At 36.8% G+C, this 19,459-nt stretch overlaps 2 protein-coding genes across 23 annotated transcripts in view; one reads left to right on the top strand and one right to left on the bottom strand.

The window, feature by feature from the left end:
* Positions 1-3,000: 3,000 nt before the first annotated feature.
* On the top strand, positions 3,001-4,114 carry PMCH (pro-melanin concentrating hormone; the record flags this gene model as incomplete). The annotated part of the gene is made up of 3 exons (XM_081082431.1): positions 3,001-3,249; positions 3,572-3,770; positions 4,065-4,114. 3 exons carry the CDS (start codon positions 3,001-3,003, stop codon positions 4,112-4,114), a joined length of 498 nt encoding a protein of 165 aa, XP_080938557.1.
* A 135-nt stretch (positions 4,115-4,249) lies between these two features.
* The window catches only part of PARPBP (PARP1 binding protein), a gene marked incomplete at both ends in the record, with an annotated part of 43,231 nt that continues 28,021 nt past the window's right edge, over positions 4,250-19,459 (bottom strand). For 13 of the 22 annotated variants that reach the window (XM_081082407.1, XM_081082428.1, XM_081082418.1 and 10 more), the window contains 3 exons: positions 4,250-5,055; positions 8,093-8,228; positions 19,266-19,347. In XM_081082407.1, coding sequence (XP_080938533.1) covers positions 4,718-5,055; positions 8,093-8,228; positions 19,266-19,347 — 556 coding nt within the window. The remainder of the gene's footprint in view (positions 5,056-8,092; positions 8,229-19,265; positions 19,348-19,459) is intronic. The other 9 variants (XM_081082409.1, XM_081082416.1, XM_081082417.1 and 6 more) reach the window with 2 other exon arrangements.

Below are 19,459 nucleotides of genomic sequence, written 5' to 3'. Positions count from 1 at the left end.
ATTTACATTTATCATGTGATTTTTAAAAATCCACTTATCTATGTGAGAATAAGGTCTACTTTTGGTCTTCTTTTTGCTTAAATACTATCAATTTCTTAATTAATTAATTGGTATGTAGAGCTCCTAGAACCCCTGGGAGATTACAGATATCCAACCTGGTGAGTTTCTTCAAGAATAACAAAGAACATGATTCCACAGCTTTCCTAGGATGTTTGCTGATAGATTCTCTTTTGGTACTAAGCAAAATTCTCTTTATAGGATACAGTCCAGGCCAATTTATAATTAAATCTGTGTTCTGATGATGATTCTAAAATTGATACGTTAAAGAAGCTTGATCTTACTTTTTAATTTACTTCAATGAGTAGTTCAGGTGCTTAACTGGAGTTTTAATTCTATGACATGTACATTGGATTCACGACCCTTAATGCAGCCTTTTTAGTTATGTGGTGTTTGGCATAATGGCAATAAGGTTTTCCCCATTTTGGTTTTGGAAAGACACAAATAGTGTGTTTATCTGGCTCATGTTAGTACTTACACTTTTAAACCAAGACATTTTACCATAAATGTTAGTGGTGTTTGACCATTGTAGCCTGTGTAATGTTTATTAATAGCTGTATCTTATGACTTCCATAAATGGCTTATTGATATTCAAAAACCTATGTCTGTGTTTTGAGGGTTGGGATAAAAAACACTAAATGACAATTTGAGAAAGACATATTGCTTACAAATTTTGATGTGTGTGGGAAAATACTGTTGCAATGAAAATCTTGGTAATTGATTGTAACAAGTAGTCAATATTTTATTAGAACCAACTTGTACAGACTAATAAAAAAAAAGAGCACTATACAAAAATCAATTACATGTGTACAAATCAGCAATTATGTTAGAAAAGGGTAAACTTTTTCAAGATACCACTTATAATAACTGAAAATAAAAAGTTAATTATAATTAAATTATAAAGAATTAGAATTCACCCTAGCCTGTTTGACTCAGTAGACAGTGTTGGCTTGTGGACTGAAGAGTCGCAGATTCGAGTCCAGTCAAGGACACAGGCCTGGGTTGTGGGCTCAATTCCCTGTAGGGGGTGTGCAGAAGGCAGCTGATCAATGATTCTCTCTCATCACTGAAGTTTCTATCTCCCTCTCCCTTTCCCTTCCTCTCTGAAATCAATAAAATATATTCTAAAAAAAGAATTAGAATTATTTCAAAAGATATATAACCTTTACGAATAAAACAAGAAAAATCTTATTAAAAGGTTAATAAAGATCTAAATAAATATGGAAAAGTACCACGTTCATGGATAAGAAAATTATCTTAAGGGTGTTAATTCCCCTCTAAAATCAATTTCAGAAACAATGCAATTCCCTTCATAATCCCATCAAGGTTTCTCACAGAACTTGAAAAGCTGATATGAAGATTTGTATAGAAAAGAAATGCACAATAGCCAAAGAACTGCTGTAGAAGAAAAACTGATGGGTGATTAGGGGGCTTAGAAACTTGCCTTACCAGATACCAAAAACTATTGTAAAGTTTGGATTATTAAGACTAGATTTGGCAGTGGAATAAAGAGTTCTGAAAGAGACCCACTCGTGCATAAAAGCTTGATGTACTGCAGAGCTGACATTACAGATTAGTGGGAACAGGATGAATTATTCAAGAAATGTATAAGGACTTTTAGAAAAAGTAAAATTATATATCCCGTGTCATATACATTATTCTAGATAAATTAAGAATTTAAATGTGAAAGTAAAAGCATTGAAACTTTTAGACTATATAAAAATATGTTAATGATCTCAGAGTACATGTAACTAACAAAGAATTAATATCCAGGATATCTATATAAAGAACTCCCATGAATCAATAAGAAAAAGACAAAGCACTCAACAGAAAATGGACAAGTATTTTTTTTCCAAAATTATTTTATGTAAGAGAAAAGATAAATGGTTCATAAACACACACAAAAATACTCAACCTTTTTGGTAATTAGGAAAATACAAATTAAAAGGAGAATAAGATACCCAAGTATTGGCGAGGATGTGGAGTGATGCGAACTCGCATAGCCTACTGGTGAAAGCTTAAATTGATTGCTACTCTTCTGTAAACACTTGGCATCAGTAAAACTGAACATGCACATACTCCATGATCTGGCAATTTAATGCCTAGAAATACACCCTAGAAAAACGCTTGCTCATATGTGCCAGAAGACATATACAAGAATATATTCTCTAACACATTGTGGTCAAAATTAGAAATTAACTCTGAAATGTTTAATTAAAAATCATACAATACATTCATCATCCAACATTAATATTTAAGGAACACATAAGTATTCTCTTCATGAACTGCTTATTCTTTAATTGCTAAATTCATTAGTAAATATCAGTAATATCCTTTTGTAAATGCAGAGATAAAACACACCTGACAGGTCAATTTTAGGTATAGCATGAATGATTTTGTTCATACTGAGAGGTATATACACTTTAATCATCAAAGACTACTATATCAAGAATTTATGAAAGAAAATCCTTTTTGAAGATTATTTCAACTTAATCAGGATTAAAAGTAAATAAAACTTTTATCCTTATCATCGAGCGAAATAACTTTGGTTTTAATATCTTAACCAGAAAATAAACAGAAGCAAACACTAAGAATATGGAGAGCCTGATGTCCTGTGGTCTTCCTTAATTAACACCCATTTTCAAGAGACCATAATCTGCTCAACAGAGAGCATTCTACCAAGGATCGTAATCAGATTCTGAGAAAATTCCCACTCAAAACAAAACAATATGCCACTAAAACCCAAACAATGTAGGTATTAGCGGCTAAACAAAAGATAAGCTCTACCTGATGAATCACTTCTGAAGTGATGAAAGTCTGTCTTTGAAGTGCTTTCCATTCAGGCTGGAAATATATATAAAGGTGGGAATCATTCACAAAGCAGGTGGAGAAAATTTTCTCCATTTTACACATCTTTGACTCCATGCAAACATCGAACTAAGAATGGCAAAAATGAGTCTCTCCTCCTACACATTAATACTAACTTTTTCTCTGCTTTCTCAAGCCATTTTCCTTTCAGCATCCAAGTCCATGAGAAATTTAGAAGATGACATGGTATTTAACACATTTAGGCTGGGGAAAGCCTTTCAGAAGGAAGATACTGCAGAAAAATCAGTCATTGCTCCTTCCCTGGCACAATATAAAAATGATGAGAGCGGGTTCATGGATGATGAGGAAAACAAAAATTCAAGGGTAAGTGGCAATCTGACTTGTCCTTTATTTCAATGACTATTTGAATGATTGTTATGGGTGCTTTGAAAGTAAAGTTGATACTTTTATAAACAGAAGTATATGCAAATAGCCACAATATGCATTAGGACAACTGATGAAATTTCATACATACCAGGTTGTTCTTTCATCCTGGACAACAACTCATCATTTAAAAATATCTAAGATATTTTTGAAAAGTCAAAACAGTCACCTTTGAATTAATCAATAAGAATATCATGCAACTATATTATATTACCATTCCAAATAAGACAGCAAAAATGCAAATCAATCTTTTTTTTTACAGAACGCAGGCTCTAAACATAATTTCTTGAATCATGGTCTGCAACTGAATCTGGCTATAAAACCTGATCTTGCGCCAAAAGGATCTGTAGCTTTTCCAGCTGAGAATGGAGTTCAGAATATTGAATCAACACAAGAAAAGAGAGAAACTGGGGATGAAGAAAACTCAGCTAAATTTCCTATAGGAAGGAGAGATTTTGACAGTGAGTAGTCTTTTAAAATTCAATTATTTAAGTCTTAGTACCATAAAATAGAATTCTGAGTTTAACTGAATTTGGATCCAATCATAACAAAATTAAATAAGACCATAGTTCAATCACACTTTTTTCTATTAAGTGATTCCTGCCAAATATGTGGAACTAAAAAGCATTTAATTAGTTATCATAATTTTGATTTACTCCAAATTAGCTATATTAGATCCATTGTTTTCATTTCTAATAAATTTTGTGTATAATAATAGTCCTTTAAGCAATTTAAACCCTTTTTTTTTCTTTCAGTGATCAGGTGTATGCTGGGAAGAGTCTATCGACCGTGTTGGCAAGTCTGATACCTGTTGGCCCACATGATCTTTTCAGAAGAAAACAAAATCATTTAATTGCCTGTCGGGGGGAAAAGCTCTTAATGTTACTATGACTTATATTATTTTAAATGTCTGTTTTAAAAGAAAGCAGTATAAAGAGATATCATTAACCTAAATGATATGCTTTATTTGTACATTAAACTTTGTGAGTATTCTGCATAACTATGACTTAGTTGTATTTTTTAAACAATGCTTAACATACTAATCTTACATATGCTCTAGAGACCAAAATAACAAAGCATCACAAACAGACCAACTGTCAAACCTCAGAGAGAAGGCAGGGGATGGGGGAGTGGGTAAGAGATCAGCCAAAGGACTTATATGCATGCATGTAAGCATAACCAATGGACATAGACACTAGCAGGGTGAGGGCATGTGCTAGGGGGTGGGAGTATCTGGGGAGAGGTCAATGGGGGGAAAAGGAGGCATATGTAATACTTTAAACAATAAAGAATTTTAAAAATAACAATAAAGCATCATAATTTACACCTTGATCTCTTAAAAATTAAGTACATGCCTTTGGTGAATGGTTTTATACATACATGAATCTAAAGTACATAAAAGACAAATTCATAGTCTAAAAAACTGAGTTAACTTTGTCTGGCCAGTAATCAATTTGTCCTTGGCAGCACACTTGTTGCTTTTTGCTATTCTGGCTAGTTTGCCATCCAATTTATTCTGCATATCATTTGATGTCTTAGGTATCTTAACATTTTTATATTGGGGTGGTTCATTTCCATTATCACAGAGAATGTTTTCATCATCTAAATGCACCTGTTTCCTTTTTGAGTTTTTATTTCCTGTCAGACTACTGGATTTTCTTTCTACTTTTTCATCTTTACTTCTGTCCAGATGAACATTTCCAGGATTTGTTCCAATTGTTGGTCTTCCAACAGATGAATTTACACCTTTTGTTATGCAAGATGAAAAGAGGAAATGAATTACATAATATTTAGTATTATTACACATGAGAGTTTTATAATAAACTTTAAAAATGGCTAGAGTATTAAAAAATTTATGATTTGTATTCAAATAATGCTATAAATGACGCCTATATTATCACACTAGAGACCCGGTGCACGAAATTCATGCAAGGGGCTTGGCTCCTGCCTCTGCCTCGGTCCCCGCTTGCCGCAGCTTCATCTGGAAGGATGTCCAGAAGGAAGTCTGGTCTAATGAACATATTATGCTTTTATTATTATAGACTAGAGGCCCAGTGCACAAAAATATGTGCACTCGGGGGGGTCCCTCAGCCCAGTCTGTGCCCTCTAGCAGTCTGGGACCCCTCGAGGGATGTCCACCTGCTGGCTTAGGCCCGCTCCCCAGGGGACCAGGCCTAAGCTGGCAGTCAGACATCCCTCTGGCAGCCCAGGAGCCCTCGGGGGATGTCCACTTGCCAGTGGGGACCAGGCCTAAGCTGCAGTCAGACATCCCTAGTACTGCTGAGGCGGGAGAGGCTCCCGCCATCACTGCTGTGCTAGCAGCCGTAAGCCTGGCTTGTAGCTGAGCAGAGCTCCTCCCCTGTGGGAGCACACTGACCACCAGGGGGCAGTTCCTGCATTGAGTGTCTGCCCCCTGGTGGTCAGTGTATGTCACAGTGACCAGTCATTCCCAGTCATTCTGCTGTTAGGGTCAATTTGCATTATTACCCTGGTGCATGGGTTGGGGCTTGCTGGTTTGCCCTGAAGGGTGTCCCGGATCAGGGTGGGGGTCCTGCTGGGGTGCCTGGCCAGCCTGGGTGAGGGGCTGAGGGCGTTTTCAGACTGGCCACACCGCCTTCAGTGTGGGGGTCCCTGCTGGAGTGCCTGGCCAGCCTGGGTGAGGGGCTGAGGGCCATTTTCAGGTTGGCCACACCCCCTTAAGGGAGGGGGGGGTCCTGCTGGGGTGCCTGGACAGCCTAGGTGAGTGGCTGATGGCTGTTGGCAGGCTGGCCACAGCCCCTTCGGGGGGGGGGGTGTCCCCTGCTGGGGTGCCTGGCCAGCCTGGGTGAGGAGCTGAGGGCTGTTTGCAGGCTGGTCAAGGTCCCCAGCAGGGACCCTCACCCCTTGAGGGTATGGCCAGCCTGGGTGAGGGGCTGATGGCTGTTTGCAGGCTGGCCACAGCCCCTTCAGGGTGGGGGTCTCCTGGTGTGCCTGACCAGCCTGGGTGAGGGGCTGATGGCTGTTTGCAGGCTGGCCACGGCCCCCAGCCACCCAAGCTCCCAGTGGAGGCTGGCTGGAAGCAGGTATCTGGGATTTATTTATCTTCTATAATTGAAACTTTGTTGCCTTTAGCGGAGGCCACAGACGGCCAGGGTAGGCAGGAAGCTTGGCTTCCTCCATCGCCGGGGCAACCAAGCCTCCTGCCTGTTCCAGCTCCGTGGCAGCCGGCCACCATCTTGGTTTGGTTAATTTGCATATAGTTGCTCTGATTGGCTGGTGGGCGTGGCTTGGGCGTAGCAAAGGTACAGTCAATTTACATGTTTCTCTTTTATTAGATTAGACTAGAGGCCCGGTGCACAAAAATTTGTGCACAAAGGGGGAGGGAGGCATACCTCAGCCCGGCCTGTGCCCTCTCGCAGTCTGGGACCCCTCGGGGGATGACCACCTGCTGGCTTAGGCCTGCTCCCCGGGGGATTGGGCCTAAGATCGCAATCAGACATCCCTCTGGCAGCCCAGCAGCCCTCGGGGGATGTCCACTTGCCAGCGGGGAGCAGGCCTAAACTGCAGTCGGACATCCTTAGTGCTGCTGAGGAGGCAGGAGAGGCTCCCACCACCACTGCTGTACTGGCAGCCATCAGCCTGGCTTGTGGCTGAGCAGAGCTCCTCCCATGTGAGAGTGCCCTGACCACCAGAGGGCAGCTCCTGCATTAAGCATCTGCCCCCTGGTGGTCAGTGTGTGTCATAGTGACCAGTCATTCCCAGTCGTTCTGCTGTTAGGGTCAGTTTGCATATTACCCTTTTACTATATAGGATAGAGGCCTGGTGCATGGGTGGGGGCTGGCTGGTTTGCCCTGAAGGGTGTCCCGGATCAGGGTGGGGGTCCCACTTGGGTGCCTGGCCAGCCTGGATGAGGGGATGATGGCTGTTTGCAGCTGGTCACACCCCCTTCAGGGTGGGGGTCCCCACTGGGGTGCCTGGCCAGTCTGGGTGAGGGGCTGAGGGCCGTTTTCAGGCTGGTGGGTGACTGAAGCTCCCAACCTCTCCTTTTTTTCTTTCTTTTTTTTTTTTTTATTCTGGGATTTATTTACCTTCTATGGCTGTCACTGGAACTGAGAGCCGGCTTTAGCTCTGAGGCTCAGCTCCAGCTCTGAGACCTCGGCTGCTGAAAGTAGGTATCTGGGTTTGTTTGGCTTCTATAATTGAAACACTGCTGCAGCTCCCGCTCTGAGGCCGCACTGGCTGAAAGCAGGTTTCTGGGGTTTGTTTGGCTTCTATAATTGCAACATTGTTTCTTAGAGTGCAGCTCAGAGGCCGGCAGCGGCAGGTGGGGAACCTTGGCTTCCTCCATCACTGGAGAAAACAAGCCTCCTGTTCGCTTCAGCTGCCAGGCTGCCGGCCGCCATCTTTGTTGGCAGTTAATTTGCATATCGCCCTGATTAGCCAATGGGAAGCGTGTCAGAGGTACGGTTAATTACCATGTTTGTCTATTATTAAATAGAATTATTTTTCCTTTTACCATATCACTTTCATCCCTACAAATATTTGCTTTGTTTAAATGCATGACACTAAATCTTTAAATGTAAGAGTTATTTCTTAAATACATTTAGTTAAATCAAACTGTGTCCTATTCCTGTCTATAAATTTGTACTTAGATTTAACTTTTTAAATAAGCCCAAGTCTTTAAAAATAGACACTTTCACATTTCACATTTTATACTTTGTGAGGGGAAAATCTAGTTTCACTTAAGTTAAAACCCTATACTGGAATTAAATTGCTATTTAATTGCTCAAATAAGGTCAATTACCAGAAAGGTCATTTTCCATGTGAAGAACATTCAATGGCTTTGATGCTGAATCAACATTATTCCATGTATTCCTGCTTATCAGGCAGTCATCTTTATAGGTACAAGAAAACTGGGATCTAATTAAGGTTTGCTTCATCTGGCAATGGGAAGAAAGAGGAAAATATACAATTTATTCTTATTTTTATTTATCTTTCATCTAGGTAGGAATACACTCTATAGTAATCAAGATATCATAAAAATTTCACATAGAAATTTCATTATTCATTGAGAACTTTTAATCCCTGATGTTTCTTAGTTTACAAATTCATTCATTGTTACAACTAGCATTTTAGTAATACCAAAGATATATATATTTCATATCTTTTGTAACAGTTTAGAAAGATCAATTTCAGACTCTTAAGAGGCCTTTCTTACATATTCCTGTGTCTGAGCTGCTTTGGAAAGAAAGTTTTATGATAAATTTAATAATAATATACATAATCCTAAATAAATACAAGTTCTTCATCCTAAGAATTACAGAGTACAATTCTTTCAGGAAAAACAAACACCAGTATATGTAACTCAAGAAATTAAGAAAGGGAGAAATGCTCAGATAAAAAGATAATGAAAAAAGGATGAAAGAAACAAAAATAGAAATCTAACAAAGAAATAAACCGAAAGAAAACAAAATGGTACTGAGAGGCATTATTTCTTGATTAAAAACTTGAATATTTAAGAAAATAAGAAAGATGATTCAAATATGTCATTCTAGGAAAATCTGACCAAGTGATTTAATGGTTGAATATTCAAAATACACTCTTACATTTATCTTCAAACGTTATAAGTAGGAGAAAATTAGAAAGCTAAATTTAATTCTTAACCACTGAAAAGGATGCCAAGGGAGTAGTTTTGGAAATGTATTCTGCAAACATAAAACCAGTGGCTGTTTTGGGGATAGAAATTAATTGCAGAACAAAGTAATTCATACAGATAAAGCAAATTTCGACAATTACATCTAATGTGTAATGACACTGTTATTATGAGGAGACTTCTCCAAATCCAAATTCATCCCAAATCCTTTCCAGAAATAGACAAAGATTAAATGTCAAATAAATGATTCAAGAAAGAACTTTAACACTTCAAAGCATAATCACATTATGCAGAAGGTTACTTTTGGAAATTTATTGACACAGTTCATAAAGTCTAAAACAGCAGAACTTTATATTGTATATTCAGTAGTTCTATATTATGCTTATATATTCAGAGAATACTGAATTAACCTTCTGAGATATTTGCAAAGATAATGGCAGTGAAATCCACTGATTATGGTTTAGATTAGAAGAAATCAGAATAGTCCCCAGTACAGTTGCTTCTTAAAATCAAGTTTTCTCAGCATGACAAATTTATATCTTTCTGACTAATGGTATCTATGAGAACCTCCACTTCCTAGATCACTAAAAATTATATCTAATTAAGAATTAGACCATTGGAATGTACCTTCCATTTGAGCGCAAAAATATACAAAATTTTTTTTAAATGTAAAAATGCAAAAGACCAAAACTATATTTTTAAAGTTAGAGTAGGCTCAATAATGAAACTACAATCCCATAGCTTCATGAATCCGCATGAATGCAACTACTGTTATATAGTTTCTACCATGAGATGCCCAAAAATATAACTGAAGATTTTAACTAGCCTTTTCTGGACTTTATTAATTCCATAAATACAGAATTAAAGCAATTAACAAAACTACTAAGTGAATTTGGCTAATAAAATAAACTTTATATTACATCAGATCATTATTATAGTAACATTATCTAAAAATTCCCATCTGTAAAACCAGTAGTAACTGTTGACATTATTGTTTTACATAATTTTCTTTCATTTCACCAGGGTCATTGCTTATAGAGAATTATAAATGTATTGCTTACAAAGAGTTACAAAGTATGGTAAGCGCATCAAGGCAAACGAGTGCTAAGTGGCTGGCTAGGGTCACTCCCATAGTATCCAGATAGTGATGGGCGACTTAAGGGGACTTTAGCCTCACACCACAAAGTCAGCACCACCCAAAAAATTCTCTAAGTAAAAATACAATAACTATATTACTTAGTACAATCAATGTTTTCTCAATCTCGTGTTTAGCACAAAAACAATTTCTTTAGAAAACTGTGCTATTTTTATTAATTTTTAACATACATCTAAGTAAAAAAACAACCTTTCTTTGCTATGTAAATACAGTCACAAAATAAGAGGTACAGCCCTCCTTATTATAACTAGATTTCCTCTCCTCAGGAAATTTTAAACCTTAGTGACATCAGGAGCAATTTCAGAAAACTAGAGTTACAAGGCAATAGATTCTTAAAATCCTGAGACTGGATTCAGGTATGAAAGAAAAATATTTAACAACTGTTTTGTTTTTACCATGAAAAATATTATAAACATATCAAAACATAAGAGAGAACCACAACAGTTCTACGATAGTCTTGAAATACTTAGGTACAAAAGATTATATGTAGGTTTTCTTTTCCTTACCCTACACAAAAAACTTTTTTTATTAATTACTACTTATTAAGTTCCAACTAGTGATAGGCACATAGTGTATTAAAGAAAGTATTACTTATAAAAGTTGCTGCTGACACACAGCTGGAAAGAATAATAAATAAGTTGGATAACAAAATCAAGATTGAAAATATCTCAGATGGCTAGAACCTTAAGTAGAAAATAATAAGATGAAAATGAATGAGGATAAACAAATTCCTGTATTTAAGTTCAAAATATCAATTACAGATGTACAGGATGAGGAGAGCCTAACTTAAAAACAACATATGAAAAAGATCTAGAGATTTTAATTCATCACGAACTTGATTGGAGCCAACAATGTAATGTCCAGCTAAGAAATCCGCACACAAAGCAATGATGTGAAGGGAAAGGCACCAGATTTGCTGTCAAAACACCTGGCTTCTAACACTGGCTCTATCACTTATTAACTAGATGATGTTCAGTAAACCTCTAAACTTCTCACTTACCCACATATAAGTGGGAATAAAATTTATCTCATAAAATGGCCAGGATTAAATGGTTAAATACATGAAAGGGCTACATAAACGTTAGATCTATGTTGATACTATGCAGTTATTAATGTAATAACATATATGAAGACAGTAGAGTGAGAAATTCGTTGAATTAGGCCAACTCTAAAATGATTCTTGGAATGCAGCTCAAAAATTGACCTTACAATCAGCGTCTTCATTTTAGTTATTAAAACAATACAAGCTACATTGGCTTGTATTTATAACTTAAAAGAGAATGCTTTTCCTTTGTTCATAAAAGTTGAATTTTTGTGCACAAGATTAGTGGCTACATAGAACTGAGATTACTTCCTGTTGCCAATCTTCCAAATCTCTCTGTGTATTTGATTTGGAATCACAAATAAGCAAAAACAATTCCCTCTTGAAAGTGCTTTTGAAGTCCTAAACAACTAAGAATAATGTCCAGATTCATACATGGCTGTTAAAATCATTTTATGTTCCAGTCACATGAGAGACAAGGATTGAAAGCTTTCCTTTGTAGAGTGATTTCCCCCCTTTGGAAAGCTTTCTATCCACAGTAAAATTGCAATGAACTTCAAACTTGCCAAGAATTGGAAAAGTCCTTTTGCCACAAGCTCTTTTTAAATTGAAATTATTAGTAGGTTCCCAGTTTGGGGAAAATAGTACTTCACATAGGAAAGCCTGACTCCAGTTAAAACGAGTCAAAATATTGAAAAGTTGCAGGCACTCTCAGAATATTACAAAGAAAAGGAAAGTTCTAAGCCGTTATCCCGATAAATAGATCAAGTTTGGAAAAGGAAATTATTCCTAACCAACCTCTTAAATATGTAACTAAAAATAAATACTCTGAATTTATCTTTTTGTTCTTATATGATCACATTTTTAAAAGAATAGATTTGCTACCCTTGTGGCGTATGAATTTATAAATATATCATATGATCCATTTATTCTTCAGTGAAATTTCATTTACTTTGCTAAATAGCAGAAAGATAATATTTTGACCTAAGTAGTAGCATTATCTTTGTATGAGCCCTCATTATAATTACTCTGCCTTTATTTACCCTTTAGGAATAGCATAAACTCTGAAGTCTTACCCCTGAATACAAACCTTTGCTCTGTTACTTCCTAGCTGTCGAGTCTGGAAAACGATGCTTTCTAGAGTTGAGCAAGGATTCATTAGGATGAAGGATATAAAATGTCTAGTACACTTGACACTTAGTAGGTACTCATTACTTCAACCAAAACAAATTCAATTCCTAATTGAATTTCTATTTCAGTCTAATACAAAAATCCCATCTTCATTCTAATGAAAAATGCTGCTGACTCCCTTAAAGTCTATGCTTCTCAAAGAGACCCCAACTGACCATCCTATTTAAAACCAAAACATATCCAAAGAAACACACTCTCAGAGCTCTGCCTCCAGGGATCGCGCCCCTCCATCCCCTTCCTCTCTCCTTCTCCCAAAGACATCTATCTCCTAAACTCCAAGGGCCCCCGACACTTGCAAGCAGGGGAGCAATGGGCAGCAGCAACTCATCCAGGGCTCACCCCCAAACCTGTCTCCAAGGCCCCCTTTTCTCTGACTTCCCAGTGAGCCAAAGCAGCCCAGTCTAGGCTCTCCTGTTGCTTCTTCTATGCCCTTCCTTGTTTCACTGCCCTAAATGTGTTTTTGCTGTAGTCAATAGATTCTTCCTTGCTTTTAGATCCTATTGCAAGTTCCTGGGGCCCAGAATTCTCTGCACAAACTGTCCTAGGCACTGGGTTGGCACTAGTCTCTTCCTCTAGGCTCGTGGGCTGACTGTTCATGGCATGGGCAATGGAGAGTGATATGTACACCTCTTGAGGGAGTGTCCCTAAGAGTATGGAACAGAACCAGGGTTGAAGGGTGCAGGGATAGGTCAGGGGCTTCCATTTAGATTCTTGTACCCCAGACCCACAAATATCAGGGGCTTTTGTCTGTTTCGTTCACTAACGTTTCTCCAATGTCTAGAACGGAGCCTGGTATTTGAGAAGCATTTAATGCATGTTTGTTAAATGAATTAAGTAAAATTAAAACAGACTTCTAACTGGTGTATGCAAGTGAAAGGTATGAGGAAACAGACACATGAGTAAGCAAAAGTGTGGAGGTACAAAAAGATGTATAGAATAGATTCTACTCTTTAAAAGAGAGTAAGGAAACCACATATAGAGAAATGAGAGAAGCAGACTGGCAAAGAGTAGCTTAATAGGGAATATCTATAACTCTTCCAACAATAAAGATAAATTTTTTAAAAAAGAATAGCCGAATCACCCTGAGGACAAAAGCTTTGAGATAGAAAAATCTGTACAGAGTAAACTCTACTCTGTTCAATAAAGTAATGAAACCACTGGTATGGAAACGAGAGAGGATACATGCAGAGAAAAGCTAAATCCCATAGAAGCACCGAGAACTGTGCAGTGGAAGTCCGAAAGCTCCATTACATCAACTGTTCCTTCAAATTCTTAAATATTCTGCCTTTCTCTGGTTCTCATGCACATATCCTTACAATAAGCCCCACAAAAAGTAATTGTTTCTTAAAACCACAAAAGCCACACTTCCCTTAACCATGTCCCACATTTTTTATTCACGTATTTTGTACAACTGCCCAATACACAGTCTTTTACCTGTGAAGCAATCTAATACTTTCATCAGGTTGTTTGCTCAGCCTAAAATGCTCTCTTCCATTCTCTCTGCCAACTTAAATCCTATTTATTATAATTTATCATGGTTAGCACACCGTTTCCTCTACTTATTACGGGTTTCTAGTTATTGCACTCATGGGTATCTCTAATCTACCAGAACTGCAGGTGTTTAATATGCTGGCTATGTGTAGATAATTAATTTAAATTAAGTAAAATTAAAATATCCAGTTGCTCAGTTGCAGTAGCCACGTTTCAAGCGCTCAGTAGCCAAATGCGGCTACCACCTACAATGTTAGCACAAATACAGAACATTTCCATAGAAAGTTCTAGTGAAAAGCCCTGCTCTAGGGGAAAAAAATCTACAATTCACGTCCTGTGGCACTTTTGTGTGCTACAAATGGATTCTCAAGGTACTCTGGGATATTTGTGCTTGCTGGGTCCATAATATTAGAACCCATACGTAACTCTGTATTAGTAAAGGAAACCTTACATGTGTTCCCCATGTCTTGTTACTAACAACCACCTGATGTGAAGTCAATTAAGCTTTGGGAAAAACTACAATCACTATATCTTCAAAAATTGTTTCCATCTTACTTTCTCCTCCTGTTCTGGGGCTCTAAATAGGCAAATGTTAGACTTTTTCTCTGTGTCCTGCTCTTCTCTTTTCCTTTTTTATTCTGTTCTCCCTTTGCTTTAGTTTGGAGATTTTTCTAGTGACTTATCTTTAAGTCCACTTGTGCTACAATGCTATGTCCAATTTATTAAACTCATCTATTGAGTTCTTAGACAACGTTTTCACAGTTCTGAAATGACTATTTGGCTCTGTTTTATAGATTTTAATTCTCTGTTGGAATTCTCCAATTTATCCTCCATTTTGTCCATCTTTTACATATTAAAAAAAATGTAATTCCTTGTCTGCTAATTCTAATATCTGGATCACTTGTTAGTTTTTTCTCTGGACTAAAGGACAAATCTTCCTTCCTCTTTTCATTTCTAGAATATTTTATTTAATGCTGGATATTGTGTATAAGGAACTGCACAGGCTCCAGATGAAGGGTTTCCCTTGCATCTGCTAGGCAGACACAGTGAAGGTAGTCAGGGACTGAGCTGGGTCAGAGCTGGGTTGCAGAAATCATAACGCATATTCAATTTCTGGCTCTTTTTCCTCAGGAATGGCCCTCTAGGCTTTCAGCTGAGAGCCTTGTGTATGTCTATGGCCTCTGTTCTTCAGAGTTTTACACTGTGCTCTTGGGCCTTCCATCTCACTTCGTGTCCGAATGTGGCAAATATCTTGAGAAGGAGATATTTGTGTTCCAGGCAGGTCCTGCTCCTCAAGCAGCGTGCTGTCTCCCAGCTGCCTCCAGATCACAGCTGATGTCAGTGCACTGGATGGAGGCTCCTTAGACTTACTCTCAGCTCCGGAAATTTGGCATATGTGTGCTAGGTAAAAATAAACTTCAGGGCTCCTGAAGTTTCCAAATTGTTGCCAACCTCTCAAGACACCCAAGATCTTTGTTGGTTCCTCTCTTCCTCTGGAGGTCCTTTATATGGGCCAATACCAATCCTCGGGTCGCTCCCCACACTGGCAAATAACCCCAGGGAAGAAACAGCTGATAATGGCTAGCTCATCTCAGAGTTTTTAGTTTATTTAAACTGCTTTGGTTACATAGCTTGTCTATGTCTTTAAGATATATTTTCCCCATTTTTTTCTGCCTTTTGTTTTGTTTTGCAGTAGAAATAGCATTCTGCTATGACCTACTATATCCTAGTTAGAAACAGAAGCCTCCAAGTCTGGGAGTGATTTCTTGATTCTGTTCCCTCCTTATTTGAGAGCATTTTATTTTCTCTTCAGTTACAATTTGAAGGCTGCATACTTTGTTATCCTTCTTTTTTTTCTGTAGCCAGAGCAATGGCAGAGGCGGAAGTAGGGTTCAGCTGAGAAAATGTGCAATTTGAAAAAAATGTCTGGGTTCTGCACTCTCTTCTAAGAGTTTATTAGACACTAGGGGCCCGATGCATGAAATTCATGCAAGAGTAGGTCTTCCTTTCCCTGGCTGCCGGCACCGGCTTCCCTCCGGCACCCAGGACCCAGAGCTCCCTCCAGCCACAGGCAAGCACCTGGGACCTGGGCCTCCCTTGCAGCCCCAGCTTTGTCTGGAAGGTCGTCTGGAAGGACGTCCAGTCTAATTAGCATATTACACTTTTATTATTATAGATTATATGTACTCTAAGAAGGTTTGCTACCCCTGCTCAGGGACTGTTTCTCATTCAAATAGAAGGAGATCATTTGCATCATTTCCCCAATTCAGTATGTCACAATAGAGTAAGTGTGTACTAATAAGTCCCAGGGTTCCTTTTCCACATTTATCCACATTACAATACAGTTGCCATTTCTACTATTTCTCTGGCAAGAAAGGAAAAAAACACACAAACAAACAAAGAAAAACAAGAACACACACATTTAGTTGGCTCCTCAGTTCTGGAAATATTATGATAATTCTCAGGATTTTGTCAACTCACTAGTATATCTGAATACTAGAGTAGATTAAGTCATTAAGTCATGCTGTGCCTCTTCACTCTGAAATCGTTTGTTTCTGTCCTTGGCCATCATTTTTGAAGTCTATTATATCTAATTACATTATTCTATGTTGTTTGCTCTTGGTGAATATATTTGCTAGTTTTTACTATTCTGTACTCATTTTAAGGGGAGGGAAATTCTATGAGTTGAACTAAATCCATTTTAATTTGAATATACAGTGCGTTTTCTAATACCCTAAAGGTTAAACCTGGATATTTGATTAAGAATTTCCTAACATCATGAGTATTGGACTGCCTGGCAGCTTACAAAGGTACCATTATAGCAGTCAATTTTTTTCACACGACCTAAGTCCAAATTTCCACTGTCTCGATTACTCCATGTTTTAAAGATCCAGTATTTTCCTGATCAGCTCACTTAAGTTATTAGGTCAGTTAATACTGATGATAATTCTGACATACATGTAAGAAAAAGGCCCATAAATATGACCTTTCAGTTGTGCCTGATGTTGAAAATACTGCTACATCAAGCTGGAAGGAATGAAACAAATTTATTTACAGAGATATAAGGAGGTAAGTATCTCCTTGAAAAATTTTTTAGCGAAAAGGTATAGGGGATGGAGGGATAAGGAGGTCCTAATATATGGTGACAGGAGAAGATTTCACTTTGGGTGGTGGGCACACAGTGCAATATACAGATCTTGTAACATAGAAAACCACACCTGCAACCTATATGTTCATGTTGACCAATGTCAACCCAATAAATTTAATTTTTTTTTAAAAAAAGTTTAAGGGTACTTGTATAAATTGCTTGGAAATGGGGAGAAAACATTCTCTACTGGTTCCTACCAAAACCATAAAGGTTCTGGAAGAAGATTCCGATTTCCTTCATAGAAAAATTTGTTTGCCCATAATAAACAAGTTTCCTAAAAGCTACACTAAGACATAAGACTTGAAGACTTAAAATTAGTATATTAATAAATACTTTCCATAATGGCTTTAATAGGATTTTATGTTCAGAGGAGTATCTATTACTATTTTTGAATGAGGAAACAAAAATATAAAAAAAGTTAATTTGCCCCATTATAATGACATGGATATTTCACAATCAAGTATCATCTACAACAGCCACATTCTAAGTTCTCTAATATTTTCTACCTTTGCAGTGAGTACTCATTCCAAGACAGTTTTTCAAGTGTAAATTATATTTTCTTTCCATGACTAAAAAAAAAAAAAAAAAAAAATGTATGCAGAAAGAGCAAAAGTAACAGGATAATAAGGTAATTAGCTGTTAAACTACTTTTCCATAGTTACTCAGTAGTAAATATTAGCAACATTTTTTTTATTATTCCAAATAAGTACTCTATCTGGCCATGGTTCAGCTGTACACCTGTCTAAACCAATTATTTTCACACTTTGCTTTTATAAAGAATACTGTACTATCAAATATAATCACAAACACCAATTCCCTCAATTCCCTATTGCCGTTTAGATTCAGACTATGTAGACTAAGCCAGCTCCACTACTAAGTTCCAAAAGCAATGTAATTATAATCTCGTTAGTATTTAACCATGGTTTTGCACACTGGCATAGAATAATATATCATGGCAGTTATAAGATCTGGAATAAGGTTCTTTCTCAGGATTTTGGTCTCCTTGTTTGTAAATGAGACTGGATTAGACAATCTCTTTTCTACTCCCCAAATTTCCTAAATCTCTCTATAAATTAAATTTATCTGTGTATTTTATACTAATTAGTTGACTTACCAATTTCTATAACAAAAACCAAAAGCTTTTCATTTTTTCAGGTATTTTCATTTTGATTTACTTAGTTCTAACAAAATATCTCAATGATCTTTAAATGAAAGTATTATAGTCTGTCAGTATCCATAGCAGGAAAAAAGTTAAAGAATTTATATGTCACATTTCTAATCAAGTCCAAAGAATAAATGTGTTTTTTAAAATCCCATGCCTTAACTACATTACTTACAGTTAATATAACAAAGAGTTGACAAATTTTATTCACAGAAACATTGTATAAAACTCAATGATGTATTCCACAAGTATTAGTTATTAGCAACTACTAATAATCAATGGAAATATAAGACTTATTAATATGTATAAATAAACTAAATGGGGTTGGAAGATATAAATGAAATAGATGAAAACTAAAAGCTTTGCTAATTGGAACTAACTTTCTAAATGGGAATATAAAGAACATACAATTTAGAGTTCTCAAAGTTGTATCAAGATGAATAATTATTTGACAGTTTAAGGATAACTATAACTTTTACATGAAAAATTTGTTAAACAAATGAATGAATTCCCCACCATAAAAGATTACCTGGCACGTAGTAGATATTCAATAAATGTATGTTGAATAAATGAATGAGTTAATATTGAGCCTCATTTTGAAAAATAAGACCAAAAAAATTTTTAAGCTCTTGAAAAACACATTATTGACTACTTATAGGTACAAATGTTTCAAATGAGAACAGGAAAACAAAATGAAAATATAAAGAACAGCTCTAGTCAATGAACCATGTCAAATGTTCTCTTTGTCAAAATCTACAATTAATTATATTCTGCCATTATGTCTTTAGACTGAAATCATGCAGCCTTAGGATTCAGTTTAAGATACAGAAATGTAAATGAGAAAACATATTCCTTTATTTCCCCTTCATTCACTGAGCAGATATTTCTTGAACACTCAGTGGTAGCCGGTACTTATTCCTTTCCTTTTTAGGTCCATGAAATGATTAAGTCAGAGACAGATTAGCCAAGATTATATAAAAGAAATGTTTCTGCATGTAAATGGTCATAACTCATTTTCCACTTAATTCCTATTGTTCCATGCACAATGTATATTTATTATACCCAGTTCAATTTCATGTATTTCTTCTAAAAATAAAACAATTTCTATCATTTTCACAATTCATTAAATTGTACCTTAATTTTTTTCTCTTCCATTGACTTGTGGATGCGTTCTCTTAGTGGTTTCACCAAAGAATTATTCACTTGTATGGGAGATCTATGTCCAAATAAAGCAAAATTTTATAAACCAAAAGAGCTTTCTAAAATCTAGTTTTCACCCTCTCCTACACAAAAGCAGTTATATAATAAAAGACTACTGAATCTATATA

Source organism: Myotis nattereri (genome assembly GCF_964212035.1).
Source record: "Myotis nattereri genome assembly, chromosome: 2".
Classification (NCBI taxonomy): domain Eukaryota; kingdom Metazoa; phylum Chordata; class Mammalia; order Chiroptera; family Vespertilionidae; genus Myotis; species Myotis nattereri.
The sequence above is the reverse complement of the archived record's forward strand: the minus strand, read 5'-3'. Positions and strand labels throughout refer to the sequence as shown.